This window comes from Pongo pygmaeus, chromosome 11 (assembly GCF_028885625.2).
Source record: "Pongo pygmaeus isolate AG05252 chromosome 11, NHGRI_mPonPyg2-v2.0_pri, whole genome shotgun sequence".
Taxonomy (NCBI): domain Eukaryota; kingdom Metazoa; phylum Chordata; class Mammalia; order Primates; family Hominidae; genus Pongo; species Pongo pygmaeus.
In genome coordinates this window covers 124,492,222-124,518,906 of record NC_072384.2, presented here as the reverse complement: position 1 = coordinate 124,518,906, position 26,685 = coordinate 124,492,222, and the positions used below count along the sequence as shown (strand labels likewise).

At 39.3% G+C, this 26,685-nt stretch overlaps 2 protein-coding genes across 13 annotated transcripts in view; one reads left to right on the top strand and one right to left on the bottom strand.

The window, feature by feature from the left end:
* The window catches only part of SERPINE2 (serpin family E member 2), a 64,016-nt gene extending 57,688 nt beyond the window's left edge, over positions 1-6,328 (top strand). For both annotated transcript variants that reach the window (XM_054477064.2, XM_054477065.2), the window contains 3 exons: positions 1,102-1,188; positions 3,856-3,939; positions 5,581-6,328. In XM_054477064.2, coding sequence (XP_054333039.1) covers positions 1,102-1,188; positions 3,856-3,939; positions 5,581-5,618 — 209 coding nt within the window. In that variant the 3' untranslated portion in view covers positions 5,619-6,328. The remainder of the gene's footprint in view (positions 1-1,101; positions 1,189-3,855; positions 3,940-5,580) is intronic.
* On the bottom strand, positions 5,858-24,762 carry MRPL44 (mitochondrial ribosomal protein L44). 11 transcript variants are annotated; one of them, XR_008500971.2, is made up of 8 exons: positions 24,482-24,713; positions 22,299-22,603; positions 22,135-22,190; positions 17,462-17,640; positions 14,413-14,623; positions 13,012-13,129; positions 9,647-12,222; positions 5,858-7,592 (listed from the first exon to the last, which is right to left on the bottom strand). XR_008500971.2 is itself a non-coding variant. In XM_063648409.1 (6 exons), exons 1-5 carry the CDS (start codon positions 24,658-24,660, stop codon positions 14,452-14,454), a joined length of 891 nt encoding a protein of 296 aa, XP_063504479.1. In that variant the 5' UTR covers positions 24,661-24,713; the 3' UTR covers positions 12,399-13,133; positions 14,413-14,451. The 11 variants fall into 11 exon arrangements, 6 of the variants coding, with proteins under 6 accessions (XP_063504479.1, XP_063504477.1, XP_063504478.1 ...); XR_008500968.2 differs by having other exon boundaries at positions 22,135-22,603; positions 24,482-24,732; XR_010122950.1 differs by lacking the exon at positions 13,012-13,129.
* Positions 24,763-26,685: the final 1,923 nt, after the last annotated feature.

Genomic DNA, 26,685 nt, shown 5'->3' with positions numbered 1-26,685 from the left:
CATGACTCAAACTCAGGCCTCCAGCCCAGTAGCATTAGCATCACCTGGGAGCTTGTTTGAAATGCACAATCTTGGGTGTAACCCAGACCCGCTGAACCAGAATCCATTTTAACACAGTCCCTCAGCCCAGCAAAGACTGAGAAGCACCATTTCCATCTGCACTTTCCCCTTCAAGATTATTCATGGTAGCTGAAATACTAAATGGGTGTTCACAGGAAGAACCAGGTGCCCCAAATTCTCCTGGAAAGTCCTCTTTAACATTGCATGGGACTTGGGCCCTATAAATGTGCATCTCAGTCACAATTTGGTCATATGAGAGCTGGGCATTGGTGCAGATAGTTCAAAAGCAGATGACACAAAAAGCACATTTTCCCTTTGCATCCAGACCTATGTCCCATCCAGACTAATGTCAACTTCAGTTTTTCATTCTCTGTGAAAGCTACACCCGGTGGGTGTTGCTGGAATGGTCAGAATTTGCTGAGAAGTAAAGTGAGTTCACCAGAATGTCCCTGAGGCACAACTGCATTTACGCATCGGCCCTTCCAGGAAAATCTAAACTCTTCTCTTGTTCGACACTCTTCTCTCACTAGCATGCCCATGAGATGAGTGGCTGTTGTGAAGAGCCAGGACTTACTCTGCCACTAACGAGCCATATGATTGCATGGAAGATTACTTAACATTCTAGGCCTCAGTTTCCCCATCTGTAAATGCTGTCTGAAATCCCTTCTGCATCTGCGTTCTGTAACTGAAAAATAATCTTGTTGCCTTGCTGCTTTCAGAAAACCAGGCTTCCTTTTTAAAGCTCTGCTCTTTTCATTTTTAAAATACAATTCTAGTGATCAGAATTGAATTGACAGAGGCACTAAATCATTTGAGGGCCTGGGCCCCTCTCCAGAAGTATCACAGTTCACTTAGCAGGGACTGAAATTTACAAGTAACAGCTGTCTGCAGCCTTCAACACTAGGACTGTCAGAGGTCATGTCTTCTGACACTTTAAAAATTGGAATTTGCCATGGCTTTGAGCTTTGAGGTTACTTCTCCAACCAACCAATGGCCTGCCTATCAAACAAATGCTGATACTGTCTTATTTTCTGGAAACAGGGTCAGAAAACCTCCATGTTTCTCATATCTTGCAAAAAGCAAAAATTGAAGTCAGTGAAGATGGAACCAAAGCTTCAGCAGCAACAAGTAAGCACTGGGTCATGCGGCAGGGCTTCCTCTAGCAGAGGAGCAAACACATTCCTGTATACTCATTGGTTAAGCAAATATGTAATGCACCCTCTTTCCAGCCAGGTACTGTGTGTGGGTTAACCCTCAGGAGACAGCAGTGAGTACAGACAGATTGAAGACCTGTAACCACAAAGCTCAGAATCTGTTTCATTAAAGAAAAGCATTTCAGTGAGAGAAATTCCTCTAGGACAGGAGTCAGCAAACTTCTATAAAGAGCCAGGTAGTATGTATTTCAGATTTGTGTGTCATACCATCTCCATCACAGCTTCTTAGCTCTGCCATTGTAGCATGAAAACAGCCATCGACACTACAAGTAAACAGATGTGGCTGTGTTCCAATAAAACTTTATTTATAAAAACAGGATTTGTCCTGGTAGACTTGCCTTGAGGAAAAGAGTTTGCTGACCCCTGCTCTCAGGAGGATAAAACATGTTCTGGCTTCTTACTGGCAAAAAAGACCAATCTTCAGATTTAAACATAAAATAAACAACAAGTACTTAAAGGAAAATAGGCAATCAGGTCTATCCAGGATAAACCGAAGAATTCTCCAGCATCTGTTGAATTGCGGCAGGATTGCTGTACAGCCTTCCTTGATCATTAGAACATCCACATCTGCTTCCTCCTCAGTGGTTTATATAATGAAGGAGAAAACAGAACAATACTAAGTCAGTTTTTTCACCCCTCATCATCCATAGGAAAATAGATGAATAGATTTGGCCAACTCTGTGAGCCCATAAAGTGAAAATCTTAGCTACACTTGCAGCTGGGTCAAATATCTGTGGTCATTGAAACATACCAGTTATACTCACAATAGTTGTGTTATTGCCTTTCTCGAATAAACATTTTTAAAATTCCTTTAAAGTAGCATTTAAAACAAAGACCCTGAAATAAGAGGGTTGGAAATTTTAAGATGCTTTTTGTCTTTTCTAGGTAATTTTAGGTAACATCTAAAAGTTATTGACCAATTTTGCCGAGTGTAACTATCAGGACCAGCTACATAGTTTGTGGGGTCCTGTGCAAAATGAAAATATGGAGCCCCTTTTTCAAAATGTATTAAGAATTTCAAGATAGCAACAGCAGAGTATTAAACCCAGTGCAAGGCCCCATGTAACTGCCCAGGTCCTCCTGTCTTAGTCTGCCTGGGCTGCCATGACAAAATACCATTGACTGGGTGGTTTAAACAACAGAACTCACACTTCTGGAGACTGGGAGTTCAAGATCAAGGTGTTGGTGTTGGCAGGTTTGTTTCTCCTGAGATCTCTGGATCTCTGGAGGTCGCCCCCTCCCTGTGTCCTCACATGGTCTTTTCTCCATGTGACACATCCCTGGTGTCTCTCCCACTTCAAATAAGGGCAACGGTCCTATTAGAATAGAACCCTACTTAACCTTCATTACCTCCTCAAAGGCATTATCTCCAAATACAGTCACATTAGGGGTTTGGGGCTTCAGCATATGAATTTGGGAGGAGACATAGTTCAGTCCATAACACCTGCTATTTAATATTTGTTTTTAATAACCCAGGGTAAAAGGGCTTGCCCCAGCATAACTGCAGGTGTTTCCTTTATAACATCAAGCCCAAGTGTTCAGTACTTCATGGGGTTTGAGCAAGAGGACTGAGCTATTGCAACAGGCATGTGGTAGTAATGCCACACACCTACCCTCTCTTGAGGCCCTGGTTCAGGCTTATTAAATGGAAGCAAGCCTGGCAGACGAGGAATGGCCAAGACCTATGAGCCTAAAGAAGTTTGCTTTCCAAGTCAGATGCCTACACCTGGTGAGTTGAACAGCAGTATAAGGTAGTAGGTCCCGGATAAGTGGTCTACATTCCAGTGCAAAGGAAACCTAAATAGTGTGCCAAAGGAGAAGGCACAGATACAAAAGCTAAATTGGGCTGGGTCTTTATATACAGAAAAGATTTAGAGAAGCTAAACAGGACCAGGGGTCGGGCGTGGTGGCTCACGCCTGTAATCCCAGCACTTTGGGAGGCTGAGGCATGTGGATCACTTGAGGTCAGGAGTTCGAAACCAGCATGACCAACATAGCGAAACCCTGTCTCTACTAAAAATACAAAAATTAGCCGGGCGTGGTGGCGCATGCCTGTAATCCCAGCTACTCAGGAGGCTGAAGCAGGAGAATCGCTTGAACCTGGGAGGCAGAGGTTGCAATGAGCCGAGATCACGCCACTGCACTCCAGCCTGGGTGACAGAGTGAGACTCCATCCCAAAAAAAAAGGACCAGGGGCTTTATCAGCAAAGCAGATGGTGTGAATAAAAAATAGCTAATAACAATAAATATACATTAGATGTGTTTAGTGGCCAACACTGTTCTAAGAGCTGTAATATGTCTTATTTAATTCTCATCAAAACTCTATGAGGAGTAAGTACATTTATCAGAGATGGTGCTTGTGTAGAGGAGATGAGAGAGTAATGTAAAGGGCCTGGCCCAAGGTAGGCTTAGTAAATGGTGACCATTGAGCCTGTTGTAACATGGCCAGCCTATGGAACAAGCATGAAGTGTGTCTTCAGACACCAGCCTCTGAGGGTCCATGAAGCTAGCTAACTTGCTGGCCTTATGCTTACGTGGCCTTATGTAATGTGCACAACAGGTTTTCCTTTTCTTCCCATAGCTGCAATTCTCATTGCAAGATCATCGCCTCCCTGGTTTATAGTAGACAGACCTTTTCTGTTTTTCATCCGACATAATCCTACAGGTAAGTGACTCTCCTCTTCCATCATTCCCTCTTTGTTAGAATTTCAAAAGGTATATTGCACTCTTCATTACATCCAACAGTGGTGCCCATAATCCATTTCCCTAATGTCAATAGTTGCAGACACTTTGAATAATATAACCACCCATGTTAAAGAGATAAGAAAATAAAGGCTGTGTTTACAGATGTGATGGAATCTTTTACACACTGACAGGATTTTAGGTTTTACGGATTGTTGTTTTTAACAGACAGGCTCAGCATCCCTTTGGAACACTTTTGACATCTATTGACTTTTCCATATTTATATAAATGTGGTAGTTCAATTTTGCTAGAAGCTGTATAACTTCAACTTTTGTGTATTAGTCTGTTCTCACGCTGCTATAAAGAAATACCCTAGAGTGGGTAATTTACAAGGAAAAAGAGGTTTAATTGACTCGCAGTTCCACATGGCTAGGGAAGCCTCAGGAAACTTACAATTATGGTGGAAGGCATAGCTTCACAGGGCAGCAGGGGAGAGAATGAGAGCTGAGGGAAGTGGGAAACCCCTTATAAAACCATCAGATCTCGTGAGAACTCACTCACTATCACAAGAACAGTATGGGGGAAACTGCTCCTATGATTCAGTTTTCTCCACCTGGTCCTGCCCTTGATATATGGGGATTATTAACAATTCAAGGCAAGATTTGAGTGGAGACACAGAGCCAAACCATACCACTTTGTAAGCCCACTCTATTGTTACACCTCGGGAATTGTTAATGCAGTAGATTTTTGCTCTGTGAGTCGTGGTTCAAACTTGGCTCTGGTCTTAAGCCTCATCTTTAAAACGAGGACAACAGTAGTGCTGACTGCTTATTACAATTATGAAGTATAAGTTCATCTTTGTAGAGAGGTTGGCTTCTTGTTGGTACAAGAGTAGGCACTAATATATTTTGGCTTTTACTATTTTATTTAATCAGTAATATAAGATAGTTCCTTATCCTCTTATCTCATTGCATCTGTGATGCTCTAATTGGCGTGCTCCAGAACTGAGCCAGCCAATAAGGGAGCTTCTGGCCACATGTGGCTATTTAACATTAACTTTAAAAATTCAGTTTCTGGCCGAGTACAGTGGCTGATGCCTGTAATCCCAGCACTTTGGGAGGCCAAGATGGGTGGATCACCTGAGGTCAGGAGTTCAAGACCAGCCTGGCCAACATGGCAAAACCCCATCTCTGTTAGAAATACAAAAAATTGGCTGGCCATGGTGGTGGGCACCTGTAATCCCAGTTACTTGGAAGGCTGAGGCAGGAGAATTGCTGGAACCTGGTAGGCAGAAATTGCAGTGATCTGAGATCGCGCCATTGTACTCCAGCCTGGGCGACAGAGCAAGACTCTGTCTCAAGAAATAAAAAATAAAATTAAAATTCAATTTCTTAGTCACACTAGCCACATTTTAAGCACTCTCTGGCCACATGTGACTAGTGGCTACCATGCTGGACAACAAAGATATAGACCATCTCTACCACTGCAGAAAGTTCTACTGGACAACACTACTGAGCAAGAGGTCAAACATGATTGTTTCCCTTCCTTTAAATAGAATACCTTCCATCTTATTTTAAGGATTATTAATTTACAGTCATGCATTGTTTTCTTTTAATTCTGTAGGTGCTGTGTTATTCATGGGGCAGATAAACAAACCCTGAAGAGTATACAAAAGAAACCATGCAAAGCAACGACTACTTTGCTATGAAGAAAGACTCCTTTCCTGCATCTTTCATAGTTCTGTTAAATATTTTTGTACATCGCTTCTTTTTCAAAACTAGTTCTTAGGAACAGACTCGATGCAAGCATTTCTGTTCTGGGAGGTATTGGAGGGAAAAAACAAGCAGGATGGCTGGAACACTGTACTGAGGAATGAATAGAAAGGCTTCCAAATGTCTAAAAGATTCTTTAAACTACTGAACTATTACCTAGGTTAACAACCCTCTTGAGTATTTGCTGTTTGTCCAGTTCAGGAATTTTTGTTTTGTTTTGTCTATATGTGCGGCTTTTCAGAAGAAATTTAATCAGTGTGACAGAAAAAAAATGTTTTATGGTAGCTTTTACTTTTTATGAAAAAAAAATTATTTGCCTTTTAAATTCTTTTCCCCCATCCCCCTCCAAAGTCTTGATAGCAAGTGTTATCTTGGGGGTAGAAACGGTGAAATCTCTAGCCTCTTCGTGTTTTTGTTGTTGTTGTTGTTGTTTTATATAATGCATGTATTCACTAAAATAAAATTTAAAAAACTCCTGTCTTGCTAGACAAGGTTGCTGTTGTGCAGTGTGCCTGTCACTACTGGTCTGTACTCCTTGGATTTGCATTTTTGTATTTTGTACAAAGTAAAAATAAACTGTTATGAGTAGTAAAAATAAAGCTATTTCTCTGCTGTTTGAAAATACAGTAGAAGAAACTGAGCCTTTTAAACATTCGTCAGCCTCTTCTAATAAACTTTGTACTATGTAAACATCAGGAAATTCAAAGCTCAGAGACTTTTCCTATCCTTTTCCTCTAGACCTGACACTCAAACGCTTCCCCGCTTCAACACGTCTCATTTTATAGATCACTTCAACAGAGTAACTATTATAGTAATCCTAGTTCTACTCTTAGCTACATTCACTGCAGCAATGGCTAAGAATTCTCAGCAAAGAAACGGATTTTGTAGCAAGTGCAGAATGAAGTTGCTGGGTACCATGTATTTTGGAAATCCTGGGGGAACAGGAAGTGTTTCGTTTTTGGTGATAGGCAGGAGTGTTTTTGAAATGACAGGGTTTTTTGTTTTGTTTTGTTTTTTTCGAGCTAACTTTCCAAGTTGAACTCAAACGTCATAATTCTTTTTTTTCCTTTTTCTTTTTACAGAGACATGCCTCGCCATCTTGCCCAGGCTGGTCTTGAACTCCTGACCTCAAGTGATCCTCCTGCCTCAGCCCCACAAAGTGTTGGGATTACAGGCATGAGCCACTGGCATTCAGCCTACAAATATCATAATTCTAAGGTTACCATTTGCCTGCTTGTTAAAAAACTAATTTCTTAAAGATTTATGCAGTCTAACCTAAATCAGAATTTAACTTTAAAACATTTATCAAAACTTAAAAACATTTTTTTCTTTTTAGCCCTTGAGTTCTACTTGCCTTTAACTTTACATTAAAACCTGACATTTGGCACTCCATCAGTTTGCCATTTGGAATTATTATTTGTCAAGTGGGCTGAGCTTTGCTGTTCACAACTATGTATGTGTACTTTGTTTTTTTCTTTTTTCCTTTTTTTTTTCTTTTTTGAGACAGAGTCTTGCTCTGTCACCCAGGCTGGCGTGCAGTGGCATGATATCGACTCACTGCAACCTCCGCTTCCCGGGTTCAAGCAGTTCTCGTGCCTCAGCCTCCCCAGTAGCTGGGAGTACAGGCACACATCACTGTGCCTGGCTAATTTTTGTATTTTTAGTAGAGACGGGGGTTTCACCATGTTGGCCAGATTGGTCTCGAACTCCTGACCTCAGATGATCTGCCTGCCTCGGCCTTCCAAAGTGCTGGGATAACAGGTGTGAGCTACCGTGCCCGGACTACATTTTGATATCTTTAAGTCAATGGTCTGTAGGCCTTGTCTTACTTCAAAATGATCAAATTTATGGAAACTCGTTTCCCTGAGGGAAATTGAAATAAATTTAGACTTGGAGACTGCCACAAAAATTACAGGCCTGTGATAGATCATTTTTGCTGTGTAGACATGTTTTTTTTTTTTTCCCCTAAAACTTTTTTTGAGAAATTTAAAATTCCATTTCCATTTTGCCACCTAATAATTTGTTTTTTTTTTTTTTTTTTTAGAGATAGGGTCTCAGTATGTTGCCTATGTTGCCCAGGCTGGTCTCAAACCCTTGGGCCTCCCAAAGTATTGGGATTATAGGAGTGAGCCACTGCACCAGGCCCCTAATAATAATGTTATCTGCAAACATTAACAACGTACTTGGTGTGATGAAGAATGGTGATTTCTCATTTTGCAAATTTCTCATTTAAATCACACCATCACTCCAAGGTCTCTCAGTTGCCCAGGCTATAATGCAGTGGTGTGATCATGGCTCACTGCAGCCTTGAACTCCTGGGCTCAAGCAGCCCTTCTGCCTCAGTCTTCTGAATAGCTAGGACTTACAGGCACACACCACCACACCTGGCTAATTTTTCAAAAAAATTTTTTTGTAGAGATGGGGGTCTTTGCTGTGTTGCCCAGGCTACTCTCAAATTCCTGGCCTCAGGCAGTCCTCCAGCCTCAGTATATAGACATGTTTGAGCAAATAATGTATCTTATAGATTAGATGTCACACTGAGTTTGAACAAGAGACAGGCTGCAGTTTTCCTAAAGTAACAAAATGATAGACCTTTGTTAAAACTGAGACAAACCATCAGTGTAGTCACTCTTTTGACAGGTCATGAGATGGGTACTTCCGATTCTGCCTTGGACACCATGGAGGAAGAGAGTAGATACTGACCCAAATACACTGAAAGCTCTGACTTAACTGGCCTTTGACTCTGTCCTAAAAAGGAGAGATGACAGGAAATTTTGAAGCAAAAGAAAATCCCAATCATAACAGAAGTTTACAAAGAGGCCCAAGGGAGTGGCCTTTGTACCGGGAGTGCTGTTTTCTGAAAATGAAAAACTGAATAATACATGAGATTTCACATGCAGGGCAGGTAAGAAAGAGCAGGGATGCAGGCGTTTCCCCTGGGCCAGCAGAGTAGCAATTGCCCACTTACTAAGAGTGATCAGTGGTGACAGCTGGGAGAGAGGTGTGAGCTGGGTAAGCTGGGAGGTAACTTCTATGTCCTCGACCTCCTGTGAATGTTGAAAGACAGTGTCATTTGCCTACTGAGAGTCGGCTTTGGGAGGCCAAAGAGTGGAAGACACTACTGGCTTTAAAGCCCCATTTCTCTGGGGATTCCCAAACTGTGCCTTCGACCATCTCTTAAATCTTGAAGAAAAAGATACAGATGTTGTGATTTAAATGAGAAATCTGCAAAATGAGAAATAGCTGTTCTTCATCATACCAAGTGCATTGTTAGTGTTTTCAGATAAAATGATTAGGTAGCAAAATGGAAGTGAAATTTTTGATTTCTTAGTGCCATACCTCCTTCATCGAAGGTTATGATCCCACCTTGACCCTCTCTTGAATCTTGAAGATTAAAAATAGAGATGGTGTGATTTAAATGAGAAATTTGCAAAATGAGAAATCACCGTTCTTCATCACACCAAGTACATTGTTAATGTTTGCAGATAAAATTATTATTAGGGGCCTGGTGCAGTGGCTCACTCCTATAATCCCAATACTTTGGGAGGCCCAAGTGTGTGAGACCAGCCTGGGCAACCTACTGAGACCCTATCTCTTAAAAAACAAAAAATTATTAGGTGGCAAAATGAAAATGAAATTTTAAATTTCTTAGTGCTATACCCCCTTCATCTGAAGTTTATAATCTCTTGCCAAAGGTAAAGTGAAGAATGGCAGGCCTCCATGCCTATACTTCCTAGACAAAAAACAATAAAAAATCCCAGGACCAAGAATTGAGTCCTGGTGGCGGACTGCCAGGAGCCTCATGAACATCACTGTCAAGTCAGTTCATCTGATGATGGTCAGCTGATTTTTTTTTTTTTACTAGATTTGTCTTATTAACTGTGTAAGTCTATTGCTAAATGTCTCCTGGCCCTTACTGATATGTCTTCATGTGAAGATGCTGACATCAATAGTTTATGTACAGGAAGCATCATCAGAAAGTCAAACTCTTCCCCTCTCGGAAATATCCTTCTCTGTCAATGACCTCTTTACTCATGTCTTCTGCAAAAAAGAGGATCAGAATAGAACAAACTGAGTTCATTTGAAATTTGAAAAATGAAATAGGGACAGGGTCTTGCTACGCTTCACAGCTAGTCTCACTCCTGAGCTCAAGCAATCCTCTTACCTTGGCCTCCCCAAGTGCTGAGATTACAAGCATAAGTCTCCGTGCCAGGCCTTCATTTGCAATTTTAATACAGGACAGCTCAGGTGAAAAGATACTCCTTGAACTCCTCTGAATAATCAAATAATGTAGTTCTTCCTCAACCGAAGAAGGAATAAGTTAATGTTTTTAATTTTCCTAATTGTTTTTCTCCCAGAAAGTTTTCTTAAACCATTAGTCTTCTGTAGTTAGTAAACACTAATAGGCAGGCAGATAAATGAACAACAAATAAGTAGTCATGGAAAGCACAAAGACCACCAATGGCAAAACAGCTTTCTTTTTTCAGGAGCATGTGTGATTGTGATTTTTGATTGCATAAGTTCCAGGAAAAATTGTTATTAGTTTGCATGATGGGATTAGATCTAGCAATCATTCTTGGTATTATACAGAGAGAACCATGGCTTTCAAGTAAGTGCTCTGATACCCAACCAAAGTTAAGAGACTCTAGGTCCCAGAGGACAATAGTTGAGGGACTTTGCAAACTAAGGCTGGGGAAAATGGAACAGGGATGAACTGAGGGGAAGAAAAACAAAGTCGGCTTAGGATGGAGAACTTGGGCAGCATGCCGGCAGCTGAGCATCCTCAGTGCATAACCCTCTGCTGAGGGATGCTATGAGCTGGCCACCCTGATGTCTACGTCTGGCTTCAGGAACTGTCCCGATGAACACAGGATTCCCTTGCCTCCGCAGTGCATCTTCTCCTATCAACAAAAGGAAGTAGGAAGAAAGAAACACCAAGATGAGGCCTGCAAAAAGGTCTTCTAAAAGTTTTATCTATGGCAGCCCTGCACTCTTCCTTCTTTCCGGTGAATAGAAAAGAGCTCAAAAATCCATACCTTCACATCACAGGTGAATTGTTCATACATCAAATTCTTACAACATCCAAAGGCAAGGGAAGAACAAGGTGAGCTGGCTCCTGAAGAAGTATTCATGGAATATTAGAGCCGAAAGGGGCCTTGGAAAGTCATATTTCATGGTAATCCTGTGCCATATAGACATCATCTTTCCTGTATCGGTAGAAAATAGGTTCCCCATAATGGCCAATGCACATACTAAATTGTGCAATAGGATTACAGCACCATCTTGTGGCCAAAATCAGTACAGCTCTGAACACAAAAAGCTCCAATTTGTTCCATTCTTAACTTGGAGTTTAGTGTTAGTTTCTAGTTTACTTTCTTGTGACCACATACAACATTTTGAGAAAAATATTCCTCATTATACATATGCATATAATAAAGAGTATGAATTTAAAAGAATAGGGGTTATGTAATTAAGTCTGTAGACATTAATGTTACATTTTTGGCTAGAGGATTTTTTTGGTACAATTATACTTTGGGCACAGGAAACTGGACAGTGGGAAAAGGTGGAAAAAGTCAGAATTTCAAAGTAAATGACTAATGTCTTTCTCTGGTGTGAACCTAAATTCAAATGTCAGTGCTTCCTTCCAGTCTTATGACTGTCTTCGCAACATGGACGAGGTATTAGTCAAAGAGCTAGTCCTTCACATGGTCACTGAATGCTCTCGGTCACATGCATCATTTGATGACATTCTTGTACCCACATGTTCCTTCTACCCACATATCATACTTATGCAGTTAGGCTCATAGGACAAATAGCTACTCAGAGACTGGTTCCAAATTTCAAGCTATATTTGATATGCAATTGAAAACGTATGTCAATTTTTCTAAATTTTCTACATTTCTACCCTATTTTAGAGGGTGCTTTTAAAAAGTACAATTTAAGTTCAAAGAAGGCTTTATTTAGAAATATGTTGAAATTACATTCTACATAAGGCATATGGATCTCTACTCGCAAAGTAGTTTTATGAACTAGAGCTAGACTTGTCCCACATGTAAATTTGGAAGCATTCAAGGTTTAAAAGCTTGAAAACCTAAAAGGATAGTTCCCCTCCAAGCTTGTAGGGTAAGGTCCTGCAAACTCCCCTGAGCAGGAGAAATTTGGGAATGCGCAATCAGCACTATTTAGTGGGGGAGGGGGGGAAGAAAAGGATTACTAGGTTTGCAAATGAATTCCCTAGACTTTCTTAATGTTTACCTTAAAAAAAATTAGAATCATACCACAGCTAGATTCTGCCATCTCACACATGCTGGATAAGTGGTTAGAAGACATGTCTTTTGCTTTCCAGAAAAGTTTGTCGTATAATCTCTTTTCTCCTACAGTGCCAATGAGATGCGTATCAAATCATGTTTACTTGTAACACACATAAATGGCATTTTACCACTGGTTTTGGTCCTCTATCCTTGTGTTCCATTACTAGGAGTTGAAGTTAACTCTGAAAAAAAGGTAAAATATAGTTGACCCTTGAATAATGCAGGGATTAGGGATGTTGACCCCTCATGTAGCAGTAAATCTGTATATAACTTTAAATTTCCCAAAAACTTAACTCCTAATAACCCATGGCTGACTGGAAGCCTTACCGATAATATATTAATAAACAATCAACACATATTTTATTATATATATTATAAACTTTATTCTTACAACAAAGTAAGCTAAAAATTTAAAGAAATCAAAGGAAGAGAAAATGTATTTACTATTCATTAAGTGGACATGGATGATCAAAAAGGTCTTCATCCTTGTCTTCACGCTGAGTAGGCTAAAGAGGAGGAAAAGGGGATGGTCTTGCTGTCTCAGGGTGGCAGAAGCAGAAAATCTGCATATACATACTGATCTGCACAATTCAAACCCACGTTGTTCGAGGGTCAACTTTAACTCACTTTTAACTTACTAATGCAGTCAACTAGTTATTTTTCAAATTTTCCCCTCCAAAAAGTCTCTGCTTTACCTTTGGGAGCTATAAACCCTGTAAGATAACTCAAGTTCCACTTTCCTAGCCAGTCTCAGGAAAGGTATTTCAAAGTTCATCTTTCTTTATAAAAAAAATGTCAGGCTGGGTGCAGTGGCTCACGCCTGTAATCCCAGCACTTTGGGAGGCCTAGGTGGATGGGAGGCCGAGGTGGATGGATCACGAGGTCAGGAGATTGAGACCATCCTGGCCAACATGGTGAAACCCCATCTCTACTAAAATACAAAAAAATTAGCTGGGCATGGTAGCACGCACCTGTAGTCCCAGCTACTTGGGAGGCTGAGGCAGGGGAATCGCTTGAACTCAGGAGGCGAAAGTTGCAGTGAGCTGAGATCACGCCACTGCACTCCAGCTTGGGCAACAGAGCGAGACTCTGACTAATAAATAAAAACATAAATAAATTCATGGCAAAAGTACTGTTGGTTTTAACATTTTACCTCTTTTCTAGTCTCAACTTGTAGGAACTGCTATTCTTGTTAACCCCCGGGAGTGACTACTGGAAGACTCAAATTAAAAATTACTGTTGCCAAAGTTTTTAAAAAATGATACATCAAAAGGAATTTGCAGTTAGGGGATTATTGAACTGACCACAAAGGATTAGAAAACCAAAACCTCTCTACTGAATTAAATGTGTTCCAATACTTAGAACAGTGCTTGGTACATACTATTATTATGACTGGAATGCTAAATTTAACTGATAAATACCTGCTTTATTTTCCCTTCACCATTAATATTTTAAGCTGTTTTTGAGTTTCAACTTCTTAGAAAAGGCAATTTCTGAAAAGCGTAAAATTTGCCTTTTCCTGCTATTTATAACAGAAATTGAATAAGAAACATACTAGAAGTATACAGAATTTTAAACTTAGAATTTAGGGATCATGTAAATAGCTGCCTACTTATAATCTGTACTATGCATTTCCCAAAGAGTTTTAACATTACTATTTTAGTTAAAATTGTATTACAGAAGCAAAGTTCATCAACCTCCTGCCATTACTGGGTATATCAAATTAAAATGCAATGTAACGTGGAGAAAAAAACTTTATTGGTATTACAGCAAAAAATTCACATAAGATACATAAATTACGATACCTCAAAGCTAGAGGCAAACAAAATACACCTAATTATACAAATTCTATACAATTAAATCAAGAACATTAGGAAAATTTCTTGCAAAAATGTCAAAAAAAAGATTTGATCTGGTCGGGCACAGTGGCTCACACCTGTAATCCCAGCACTTTGGGAGGCCAAAGCGGGTGGATCACCTGAGGTCAGGAGTTCAAGGCCAGCCTAGCCAACTTGGTGAAACCCCATCTCTACCAAAAATACAAAAATTAGCCGGGTATGGTGGCAGGTGCCTGTAATCCCTACAGAGGCTGAGGCACAAGAATTGCTTGAACCTGTGAGGTGGAGGTTGCAGTGAGCCGAGATCACACCACTGCAGTCCAGCCTAGGCGACAGAGTAAGCCTCCATCTGAAGAAAAAAAAAAAAAGATTTGATCAAACGAAGATTTTAGAAAAACAAAACCAGTAACACTGTGACTTGGTTAACATTTATTTAATTTTGGGAACACAATAAAAAACAGAAACAAAACCAACATCTATTTCTCCACAATTCTGAAAATGTCTGGCTTGAAACACCTTTGACATTTATCTCACTTTCGCTCTCAAGTTTCAGGCTGCTGCATCCACGGCTGGCTAGCTGGCAGTGATGCTCTTTTCTGCTCTCAAGGTTTCTTTGGGCTTGGAATAGTTCCAAGGCCGTCTATTTTCTGTGAATCCATAAAGTTTTCTAAGGGCCACTCGAGCAGCCTCTTCTTCTGCAACCAATACTGTTTCCCCAGGTCCTTCTGCAATCAACTTTTTATCACTAGAAAGAGAACAAATAGTAGTCTTAAATTACATGGAATATTATAAGACAGTACACAAAGCAGTTATAAAGCAATTATGCCTTCTACGTCTATTTCAATAACACCCATTAGAAGTAACACAATAGCTCTGATAGATCGTCTTTTGGATTTTAATTAGATTTGTTGCAAGTTCATTACATATGGTCATTAGACAGATACACTTATGTTTCCTGAGAAATATATACAACTCTATCAAGTCAAAAAAGCAAGTCGTATCTACGTTTTCAATTGTTGATGAGAGAATTGGAAGAATATGTAAATAAATACCTCCTTACAAAAACCTGAAACTAGTAAAAATATTATCAGGAATTATGACTATTTTTATTTTTAATGTGTGATATAACTTGGGAAAAAATTCTGTTGAAAAAATTATGCCTTTTGAGTCTGTCATGTAAACTTTAACACAAATGAGAAACCAGAAACCAGTTCTATATTTCAAATTAAGAACTTTAGGCCAGGCATGATGGCTCACACATTTTTTTTTTTTTTTTTTTTGAGACCGAGTCTTGCTCTGTTGCCCAGGCTGGAGTGCAGTGGCACAATCTTGGCTCACTGCAAGCACCACCTCCTGGGTTCGCGCCATTCTCCTGCCTCAGCCTCCCGAGTAGCTGGAACTACAGGCGCCCGCCAACACGCCTGGCTAGTTTTTTGTATTTTTAGTAGAGACGGGCGTTTTACCGTAGCCAGGATGGTCTCGATCTCCTGACCTTGTGATCCGCCCACCTTGGCCTCCCAGTGGCTCACAGCTTTAACACCAACACTTTGGGAGACCAAAGCAGGAGGACTGCTTGAGCCCAGGAGATTGGGATCAGACTGGGCAACATAGTGAGACCTCTGAAAAAAAAAAAAAAAAAAAAGATAAATAGTAAATAAATAAAAAGGAAAAAAAAAAAAAGAACGTTAGAGCTTCAAAACAGGCTCAGATTTTAAAATCATTTTATATATTTCTAATCCACTCTAATTTATTCCCAAGTGACGTAACACTCAATGTTGGCTATGAGTATTCTATCGATAAATCTAACGTAGGTATTCCTCTGCTTTACTGATATTTCTATATCATAACTATTTATCTTCTTTAAAAATGTAAAATGTTCCTTCAAGGGAGCAAAGAATGTAGAATGTGCACATCAAATAACTATAATCCTATTTGTTTTGCTACTTCTGAAATATATTTAACTACTTCCTGGAAATTTTCTGACCTAAAATTTCATCTGTGCAATTAAAAGAAGCATCTCCTGAAAGTTTCATGCACGGCAACTGCATTTACTAAACCAGATTCAATCGGCAACTGCATTTACTAAGTCAGATTCAATATAAGCTGATTTGAAAGTGAAGACCGAAACCAAATTAAAGAAAAACTAGTGAAGCTACACAAATAAAACAACAACAATATGGAATAAATTTGCTAAAAAACATCTGTTATGACAATAATTGGAAATGAAACAAAGGTTATATAAGTTAAACTTTATAATAATAAACACGTACAAATTTGCACAAAGTTTGAGAATCAGAAAAAGTCATCTTAAAGTGAATAACAAGCATAGAATTTTGTTTTTAGTCTAATGTTGCTGGTTTTATCACTGATCATGTTTTAAAAAGTCATTATGTAAAATCTACAAAAACACTACTATGCAATAGTAATCACTGTAGTGATATGGCAAATTACTTCTTACTTTTTTTTTTTTAGATAAAAGATCATTTTCCAAAATGTCCCAATCTCATTAAAAATTCTTTTAAAATGTCGCCTGTAATAGCTGTACTATATTCCATCATGTACATGTATCATTTCCCTCTTGTGGAATATCAAATTTATTTCTAATTGTTTTTTAGTTCAACAACTATTTACTGACCACCATGTCCCAGCAACTGTTCAAAGTATGGAGCATAAAGAGATAAACAACAAATGTCTTTGTTCACAAAATATGCCTGCAAATTTAAGGCAAACAACCAAAAGTTGAAATACCAAAATCAAAGAACATAAAAAATTTTAGGATGCTTGGCATTTTGTCAAAATTATTCACAGAAATATGGTACATTTTTTTCCTACCAGCAGTGTATAAACTGATGATAAAAGATATGTTTAAAAGGTTTGCCAATCAGGTAAGTAATAAAGAGTATCTCACTGTTTCTGCATTTCAATAAATAAAACTTTTTACAACACTATCCATTTTCCCCATGTGATAACTTCTATTTCTTTTATACTTATAAAGTCTTTCGTGATACAAGGATTAGAAAAATATTTACCTAAATTTTAATCTAGCTATCTTAAATATTCAATATTTACATTTAACACTTTAATCTTAACATCTGAGGTTAATTTGGAGCAGGTCAACTTTTTACTAACAAAACTAAAAAGCTCTCAACATGGGTTGATTTATACATTTTGATGGATAACTAAGGCCCTTCCTTTTCCAGTTCTAGGCTCAGTTGAAGCTACTGATAAGAATGGATTAAGGTTAAATCTGTAACACGAACAAGTCAACATTTGTACTTCTACACAGAAAAATTTAAGATAACACACCGAAAGTCTATAGCAAATAGTTGGCTGACAAAAGCTACTATTAGCAAAACTCAGATTCCTCCTAAGCATAACTAGCGGGAAGGGAAGTAGTAAATAATAACCATGGGGAAGAGATTTTTTAAAAATCTTTTCATGCAATTAGAAGTTACGTTAAGGAATCTGAAGAGGTTATGTTAACATTCCTTATGGAATGTGAAGAGTGTTTTTAAGGCTTTGTGAGGAGTCTGTTTTTAGGATTTCCTCAAAGTTATAAAGTTAAGATTAAAATTTCACTAACCAGTATAAGCCAACAAAATACAAAGGCAAAGCTGTGGTGCCACCAGACTGCCTAGTAAGTCTTGATTCAGGAGCTGAAATATTCCTTTTCTTCAGTTCTTCTACCAATAGCCCCATGGGATTTATTATCTTCCACATCTCAAAGAGTTCTTTTCCAGTCATTTGAGTAATTAAGAAGTCCTGCATATAAAAATATAATTTATACATTTTAATTAGTAGAAAGAACATTAGGACCACAATTCAAAATACATTTTTTACACTTTTTAAATTAGAGAAGCCACAGAGTACATTTTTAACAGAAATTTAGAACTTAATGGGAAACAAAAGACAAAAATGTACTATTCTTTTTCATTCCCATAGTTTTTACACAAATTTTATTACAAAAATCATAGTTGGATTAAAAAAATTTGCAAGCCCGAGAAACCTATTTTAAGCAGTATGATCTACCAAAATTCCACAGAAGGTAGAATCCTATAATTTTTTTTTTTTTTTTTTTTGAGACAGGGCCTCACTCTATTGCCTAAGCTAGAGGTGCAGAGGCGTGATCACAAGTAAACTGAAACCTCGACCTCCTGGGCTCAAGCAATCCTCCCAGCTCAGCCTCTTCAGCAGCTGAGACTACAGATGCACACCACCATACTTGGCTAGCTTTTAAATTTTTTATAGAGATGAGGTCTCCATAAGTTGCCCAGCCTAATCTCAACTCCTGGCCTCAAAGGATCCTCCTGCCTTGGCTTCTCAAAGTATTGGAATTACAGGCATTAGTCACCGTACCCTGCCCTATCTTATAATTTAGAATTATATTCCTACTAGTAAGAAAAAAATATTTAAAGAATTAACGAATAAAAAGTAGTAACTTCTCATAGAAACTCATGTAAAATGGCACTCAGGGCCTCTAAATAACAATACTTCCTCCATTAATAATGTTTTTAAAAACTCAGCCGGGTGAGGTGGCTCACACCTGTAATCCCGGCACTTTGGGAGGCCAAGGCAGGCAGATCACTTGAGGCCAGGAGTTTGAGACTAGCCTGGCCAACATGGTGAAACCCTGTCACTACTAAAAATACAAAAACTAGCCAGGCGTGATGCTGCACGCCTGTAAACCCAGCTACAAGGGAGACTGAGGCACAAGAATTGCTTGAACCTGGGAGGTGGAGGTGGCAGTAAGCCAAGATCATGCTACCACTACACTCCAGCCTGGGCAACACGGCAAGACTCTGTCTCAAAAAATAATAAAAAATAATTTTAAAAAATCGTTTAATAATTTCACATAAACCTTTAAAACTGTAACATACTAGTAATTATTTATATGACTAACATAACTGAGAAATTATGAACATTCAAAGCAGAATTGATTTTGCCAGTAAAAAGTATTATGTTGTATAGAAACTATGGAAGCAAACATTAATTTTCACAGGAATTTACATATTCCAATTAACTTGTATTAACAAACATTAGTAATATGATAACAGGATGGATGGATGGATGGATGGATGGATGGATGGAGGCAGGAGGGAAGAAATTTAAAAAGATCACTTAGTTCATGAAATGAAGTCAATTCATTACAACACTCCTCCAAGCACCAGAACACTTTCAGCTTCATTAATAAAAAATATTAGGCCGGGCGTGGTGGCTGATACCTATAATCCCAGCACTTTGGGAGGCTGAGGTGGGAGGATCACTTGAAATCAGGAGTTCAAGACCAGCTTGAAGACCATAATGAGACCACGTCTCTACAAAAAAAATTTAGCTGGGCATAGTGGCGCATGCCTGTGGTCCCAGCTACTAGGGAGGCTGATATAGGAGGATGGCTTGAGCACAGGAAGTCGAGGCTGCAGTGAGCTGTGATTGTGCCACTGCACTCCAGCATGGACAACAGAGACACTGTCTCCAAAAAAAAAAACTTACAAATCCATTCTCAGTAGGGGATTTTGAAATGTTTTAATGTACAGAGGTAGATATGCCTTATGGGATATGTATGTATACACACATATATAAAAATCACTGAACTACTATCTGTCATATAGAATAACCAAGTGTAAGGTAAAGAAACACAACTCTTTCCCATCATCTAAGATATTAGTAGGAATATAGAAAGAAAGCTCAATTTTTCTTAAGTGATTACCTTCTATTGTCTCCTTCTATTTTTTGCTATTTGCTCCTGGTCTTAATAATTTATTAGAACTTTCTAGTAGGGTGTGAGTTCAATACTCCAATCTCATCTCCCCAGAGTAGGGAAGCAGTATGAAGAAATGATGTTTCTAAAATGCACATTTGATCATTAAAAACCTCCCACTTAGAACAACTCCAGCTGTCGCTACACAAGACCATCAAAATACATACTCTGTAGCATGGCTAAGAGTGCTGTTCTAATTTCCAGATGCAGAGATATCACCTGGAGAGCTAGTTAAAATACAGACTCCTAGGCCCTACTCCCAGAGATTATGTACCCTGAGGGGGTGCCTGAGAATTTGCATTTCTATCAAGTTCTCCAGTGATGCTGATACTGATGCCCAAACCACTTTCTTAGTAATACTGCTAGCTCTTCTGTACACTGGCTCTTAAAGGTCCAGACTCATCTCTGATCACTTCGCCAAATGCAATATGATCCAGCCACAAAAAATTAACTGTAGTTCCCAAGCACAAGCTCATCCTTGACATTGTCTTCCCAAAACATCCTTTTAAGGGGCACAAATCACTTCTGTAAAACCTTTTCTAGCCTTACTAAAGTTGGTTGTTGCCTCCTCTAAGTTCACTCTGCACCTTAACACCTCTAGGAAAGCACTTCCACATTGCATTCCATCTGAATAATGAGCTGTGAGTAGGATCAAATCCTATTTAGATAGTGGCTTCAGAGCTCAGCAGTGCCTGGCCCATAGTAAGGCACTCAACATTAAGTGGATGAACAAATGAAACAGGACAATCCAAACCTGTCAATTCTACTATAAGGGACATCAAAGCTCAACTTAGAAATAGATATTTGAATTATCTACATTTCGTAAGATCTTTACTTGGAACTGTTAAGACGCATTACAATATGGTAAATATTTCCAACATAGTTTAATGACTACCTTGTAGAATTTCAAAATGGTGACCAAAAATTATTTAGTTTTAAAACTTACTCCACAGAGGTTATAGTTTGGAAATCAAAAAGGACTTTGTCAGAATTTCTATAGAAAAAACTAACTGGGGGGAGAAACATAGGTCTTACCTATGAACAAAGCCTGAAGTGTCAGTAAATACAGATATTCTCTAGCAAAATTATCAAACTTGGTATCAAAACTAAATGAACAGATTCCAACAGCATGTAATGCTGGTTTAAAGACTGAATGTCAGTCAGATAGGTGCCTGAATCAAGACTGTTTTTATGACTTAAAGGGATTGTGTGGAATCTCTATTATCAAAAAGTGAACAAAACCTCATGTTTTTATCCAGTGGCAGAGGATAAAACTTCTCCCAGTTAATAAATTATAAAAGGACAGTGGGAGTCAAGTTGTACCAATTACATAAGAATCTGAATTAGCTAAGCCACTAGCTAACAAAGAGTTATACATTAGAGGGACTTGAAATCCAAGATTTCATCACTTGGAAGAGCAGACAGCAGCTGGTACTGAAGCACAGGCCTCTGCATAGTGTCCTTTGACTTCGCTCATTCACCAAACATCTACTGAGTATCTCTCATGCAGGCAGTATCCTTGGCCCTAAGGATGTAAACTTAAAGATGATATGCCTTGTGGTCCTTCAGAAATCACAATTCACAATTTAATATTCACTTCTGATGATATCCATAATAAGAGACAACTGGAATAATTACAGCCCTTCCATAAAAAAGCTTTAGGTCTTTCTCAGTTTTTCTTGGGAGAAAAATTCACTTCCAAGGTGATATATCAAAGAAGTGAATTACAAAAGAATATTTTCCCTTCTGTCTATCTCAAGCATGTCCAATTAATAACTAAAAAGTCAGGAAACAACAGGTGCTGGAGAGGATGTGGAGAAATAGGAACACTTTTACACTGTTGGTGGGACTGTAAACTAGTTCAACCATTGTGGAAGTCAGTGTGGCGATTCCTCAGGGATCTAGAACTAGAAATTCCATTTGATCCAGCCATCCCATTACTGGGTATATACCCAAAGGACTATAAATCATGCTGCTATAAAGACACATGCACACGTATGTTTATTGCAGCATTATTCACAATAGCAAAGACTTGGAACCAACCCAAATGTCCAACAATGATAGACTGGATTAAGAAAACGTGGCACATATACACCATGGAATACTATGCAGCCATAAAAAATGATGAGTTCATGTCCTTTGTAGGGACATGGATGAAATTGGAAATCATCATTCTCAGTAAACTATCGCAAGAACAAAAAACCAAACACCGCATATTCTCACTCATAGGTGGGAATTGAACAATGAGAACACATGGACACAGGAAGGGAATCATCACACTCTGGGGACTGTTGTGGGGTGGGGGGAGGGGGGAGGGATAGCATTGGGAGACATACCTAATGCTAGATGACGAGTTAGTGGGTGCAGTGCACCAGCATGGCACATGTATACATATGTAACTAACCTGCACATTATGCACATGTACCCTAAAACCTAAAGTATAATAATAATAATAAATAAATAATAAATAAATAAATAAATAAAAAATAATTACGTACCCTGATGAAAAGTGCAGTCCTCTCGGGTCCACTGCTCTGTAACAGGGCTCCAATAACTGCAAAGAAAGTCTGCTGTAATACAGTTGGGGGCACTGGGAATTCCTCACTCAGTGTTAACTGCTCCACAGCCAAGTTTCTAGCCACATGACACACAACATCCTCACCAGTGAGAAACTCAACAAGATTTTTGATGCCTTCAGTGGGCAGGTCTGGGTACTCGTCTTCCAGAAATTGTGTGAGGCAAGTCTGTGAAAAAGATGTCCCTTGTTCGGATAGTTCTTGATTACTTTTAAGATTCAGAAGAACAGCTTCTTTCTCTATCCCAAGTTGTTGGCGTTTGGCCTCCTCGCTTTTAATATAGCAGCTATTAACAAATGCAGTTTTGAGAAGATCTAAGGAAAAGTTTTCCTGTAACCGATGTCCAAAAGCTTGTATTTCTGCATGGTAATCCCAGTTCGGCTTCTCTGAACTGAAAATGTAAAGACAGTAAGAGATGGTAAAGAGAACAACCTCTTACTGTGATATAAAAATTGTTCACTGTGTTGTAATGTTATTAATTATATAAAGGAAATGAAAGAAGGTTATATTTCTTTTCAATGCCAGGTTGATATTCTAAATGTTAAGACTGAAGTCGGATAAATATGGCAGTCCTTTGCTGTATTCTACATATATGACTGGATTAATTTTCCCTTTGATCCAATTGTCACATGAAATTGGTTCTTCAATATAAAAGACCAAGCCATTAGCCTAACTTTTAGGTTCCTTATTTCTGCTCTAACCATGAAACTATATTTTATACCTAAGTATGAAACATAAATGTTAATTTCACAGATTCAAGCCATAAATACTAGTATGTTATATTTGCAGTCATCCCTCAATATCTGTGGGGGATTGGTTCCAAGGACTCTCCTGGATACTGAAATTCATGGATGCTCAAGTCTCTTATATAAATGGTGTAGTACAGGCACACTTCATTTCATTGTACTTCGGTCTATTGTGCTTCACAGATTTATTGCATTTTATTTTTACAAACTGAAGGTTTGTAGCAATTCTGCTTGTGCTCACTTTGTGTCTCTGTGTTACCATTTTTTAGCAATAAAGTATTTTAAATTAAGGTACATATATTGCTTTTTAGACAATATTACTGTACACTTAATAAACTACAGAATAGTACAAACATAACTTAGGTATACACTGGGAAACTAAAAAAGTCATGTGACTCGTTTTATTGTCGTGGTCTAGAACCAACCCTACGATATGTATGAGGTATACCTGTATTTGCATATAACCTATGCACATCCTCCTGTATACTTTAAGTCATCTGTGGATTACTTATACGTAACACAATATAAAACCCCTTTAAGAAACAAAGGGAAGCAAAGTATGAAAACCTGGGTTGAAAGTCGTAAGATATACATATAACATATACACCTATATAATCTGTCCAACCCATAAAGTTTCTTCCAACTTTGAGAGTCTAAAATACTTAACCTTATAATAAACAAGGGAATGGGAATTAAGAAGAGATTTTATTTTTTGCCATAATCTTCTCTGTTAGAAGACAGTTCCTACTGGTAGGAGTACAAAGTGGATCAACATTTTTTGGAGAGCAATGTTAAAGTACTAACAGCTTTCAAAATTTCATACTACATATGCGTTCCCTTTACACGCTGTTACACAGGTTTTAATGGCAATAATATGGAGCTCATAGGCCCATATACAGAGCCATAAAAAAGAGTGAGGTACATCTCTTTGTAATGCCATGACAACATGTCAAAGACACATTATTAAAGAGAAAAAGCAAGATGAAGGAATTTAAATTACGTAAAGTATGATCTGGTTTGAAACTATAAAAACCTGTGTCTCTCTCTGCCAAACCTGTTACCAGAACAACATTAATTAGAGCAAAAATCTAAAGCTAACTTTTTTCCCTTTTACTCTAGACAGCAGAATTCGGGTTGTAGATTAATTTTTTTTCTCCTTAATTTACCATGCTGTGGACGGCTTTCTTCCCGCTTATCGGAATTCTCAGGCATTACAAATGGGGCTACAACATCCAAGTTCACATAAGGAAGACCCTCCAGCTAGCCCCATTTCTCCCAATTTTCAGTAGACAAAATCCTAAATGGTAGTTTCAAAATGTCGGGAGCAGCCCGAAGCTCTACTGCCCGCGGCACAAATCCATTTTCTTTGCCTCAGGCCACGCGCCCACAGCTCACGGGTGTCTCTATCGCAAACTTCCTAAGGCTTAATCCAGGGGCGCATCAGCCACAGGCACGACACCGCGGGAAGAAGACCCAGTGTCTGCGACCGCCACCCTGAGACCTCTTCCCGAGGTGGCTCCTACCGGCGCACGGGCGGCGGCGGGCACCGCAGAAGGCGCTGCCGCTCTAACTCCTTCTGGAAGCGGAAGGCGGCGCGGAATCCCTTCTTCACTCCCCGAACCGGAGGGACCAGCTTGGGGGCGACTGGAGCCAGGAGGCAGCGAGGCCCCTGCTGCAGCAGTCTTACCAGCCCGGACGCCATTGCACGGGAGAAAACGATGGAGGACGGAACGAAAGTAGTCGGGCCAGTGTCCGGGTAACACACTTCCCCCGGAACCCGGAACGCGGAGAGAGGGCGAGGGCGGAGACAGCCCTCGGGGCGGGGCGACTGAGAGAGGGCAGGGGCGACTGAGAGAGGGCAGGGGCGGAGACAGCCCCGGGGCCGGGTGACTGCAGCCGCCTTGACGCTACGCTTGCGCTCGTTCTTTCCTCTCTTCGAGTTACTTTCCAATGATCCGGGCTTGAAGGCGTTTGGGTCCAAAAGTTTCTGGGAGAAGTTGCTTCACCCTGTCAGTTACTCTCTTGTTCCTTCCTCTCTCGTTACAGCAAAACAAACAAAAATCTGTTTCGCTTTCAGGTTAAGGAAACATTTAAATCCTCAAAAAAAGAAAACATTTTAAATTTATATTTAGTGTTCTAGACCATCAGTCCGGCCACTATTGAGCAAGTATTTACCAAGCTTCTATTTTTGACCCAGCACGCCTCCACAAGCCTTAGTTTTGGAAACCCTAGACTCAGAAATGTTGGCTTATCCAAAATTAAAATTTTTATTTAAAAGCAATCTAATAGTACATATTTTTAAACATCCAGAAAATGACTGGAAAAAAGAAACATAAAACTGTAACAGTGGAATTACGGTTTCTTCCTTCTTTATCTTAACACTCTTTAACAATGTAATTCTATTGCTTTCCTACCAAACTTAATACAGTACCATTTTTAAAAGAACATATTAAGTCACAAAGGGAGGCTTGTTTGAATTCCCAGTTTTGAGTTGCCTGCTGAACATCTAGACCCTCAAAGGAGCAGTGCTTTCTGTGATCTCTTTGTTAAAGGCATCTGTGTCCCCAGCAGTCACCCAGATTGAACTCCTATGTCTTTGATTGTTTTTGTTTCCACAAACCCCCTCTTCGGTGCAGTTTCCACCAAGTGCTTTTTCAATTTATTTCCACTGCAGATACGTGGTGGCTCTCCTCACCTCTTTCTGTGGTTACTGTAATTGGCCTGGTACCTTCCTCCCTTCCCCAGACACAGCTCACCTACATTCATCTCTCTGAAACACAGACCACAAAGCATGTTATGACTTAGCCTGAGAATCTTCAGTGCCAGGATCATAGAACTCAATTTGGGTTTCTCAGCTTGACCATTTCAAAAGGGAGAATCTAAATGGTTCATCTCAGCTTATAAAAGGGTTCCCTTTGGGAAGGGAGAGAGCAAAAGAGGGGCCGAGCACACACCAAAAAACAAACTGATGGATTTCTGGTTGAAGGAAATTCTCCAAGAAGGGGTGAAAAGAGGTTACGATTGACCTTCTTGTTACAATGTATGTAAAGTATTGAAAATTCATGGAACATCAATCCAATAAATGGATTAGGAGAAAATGCAGGGAACTGTCATTTCTGTAGAATTTCATTTATTAGGAAAAATAATCTAAGCCAGTTGTAGCATAATCAAGTTAAAATGAGGTGTCTCTGTGTTGAGAGTTTCTCAGTCATACAACAATGAGAGCATCATTTGCAGATTAAAAAAATGTAGGTCCTCAAAAGATTTCTCCTACTAACGCCCTTCATGGAACTCAGGAATTAAGCAGTTTTTTAAAATTTGCTCATACATTTGTTAATTTATTCAATAAACACCTAATAGGAGGAGCACTTGGTTCCAGGATCCAGGCTCAGAAAACTTTAAGGAAGAAAAAGGCCAATGTGTTTTTCAGCCCTCAAAAACCTGATTTTTCCTTTAACCTGCTGTTAGCCCTAATTTGATCAAAGCTCACAGATGTCAACAACTTTCAGGTTTTCACTGGGTTAAGGTCAGGTGGAAGGGTGGGGAAAAGTCGCACTTAGGAAGAGGAGGTGAGGCGATTGAGGGTTCACTTTAACCCTTGGGGAACACAACCTTTTATGTTTTGATGCCAGGGATATTGCTTATATATTCCTTCAATGATGGTGAGGGCAGCTGGAATACAGGGCACAGAAAGATGGATAACAAAGTTAGTAAGCTCTGCTATAGG

Coding starts and splice junctions, on each gene's coding strand:
- MRPL44 (XM_054477066.2), bottom strand. CDS start 24,660: ATGGCGTCCGGGCTGGTAAGACTGCTGCAGCAGGGGCCTCGCTGCCTC. Junction 22,604..24,481: donor CCGCCGCCGCCCGTGCGCCG/GTAGGAGCCACC, acceptor TTACATTTTCAG/TTCAGAGAAGCCGAACTGGG. Junction 17,641..22,134: donor GGACTGCACTTTTCATCAGG/GTACGTAATTAT, acceptor TTTTATATGCAG/GACTTCTTAATTACTCAAAT.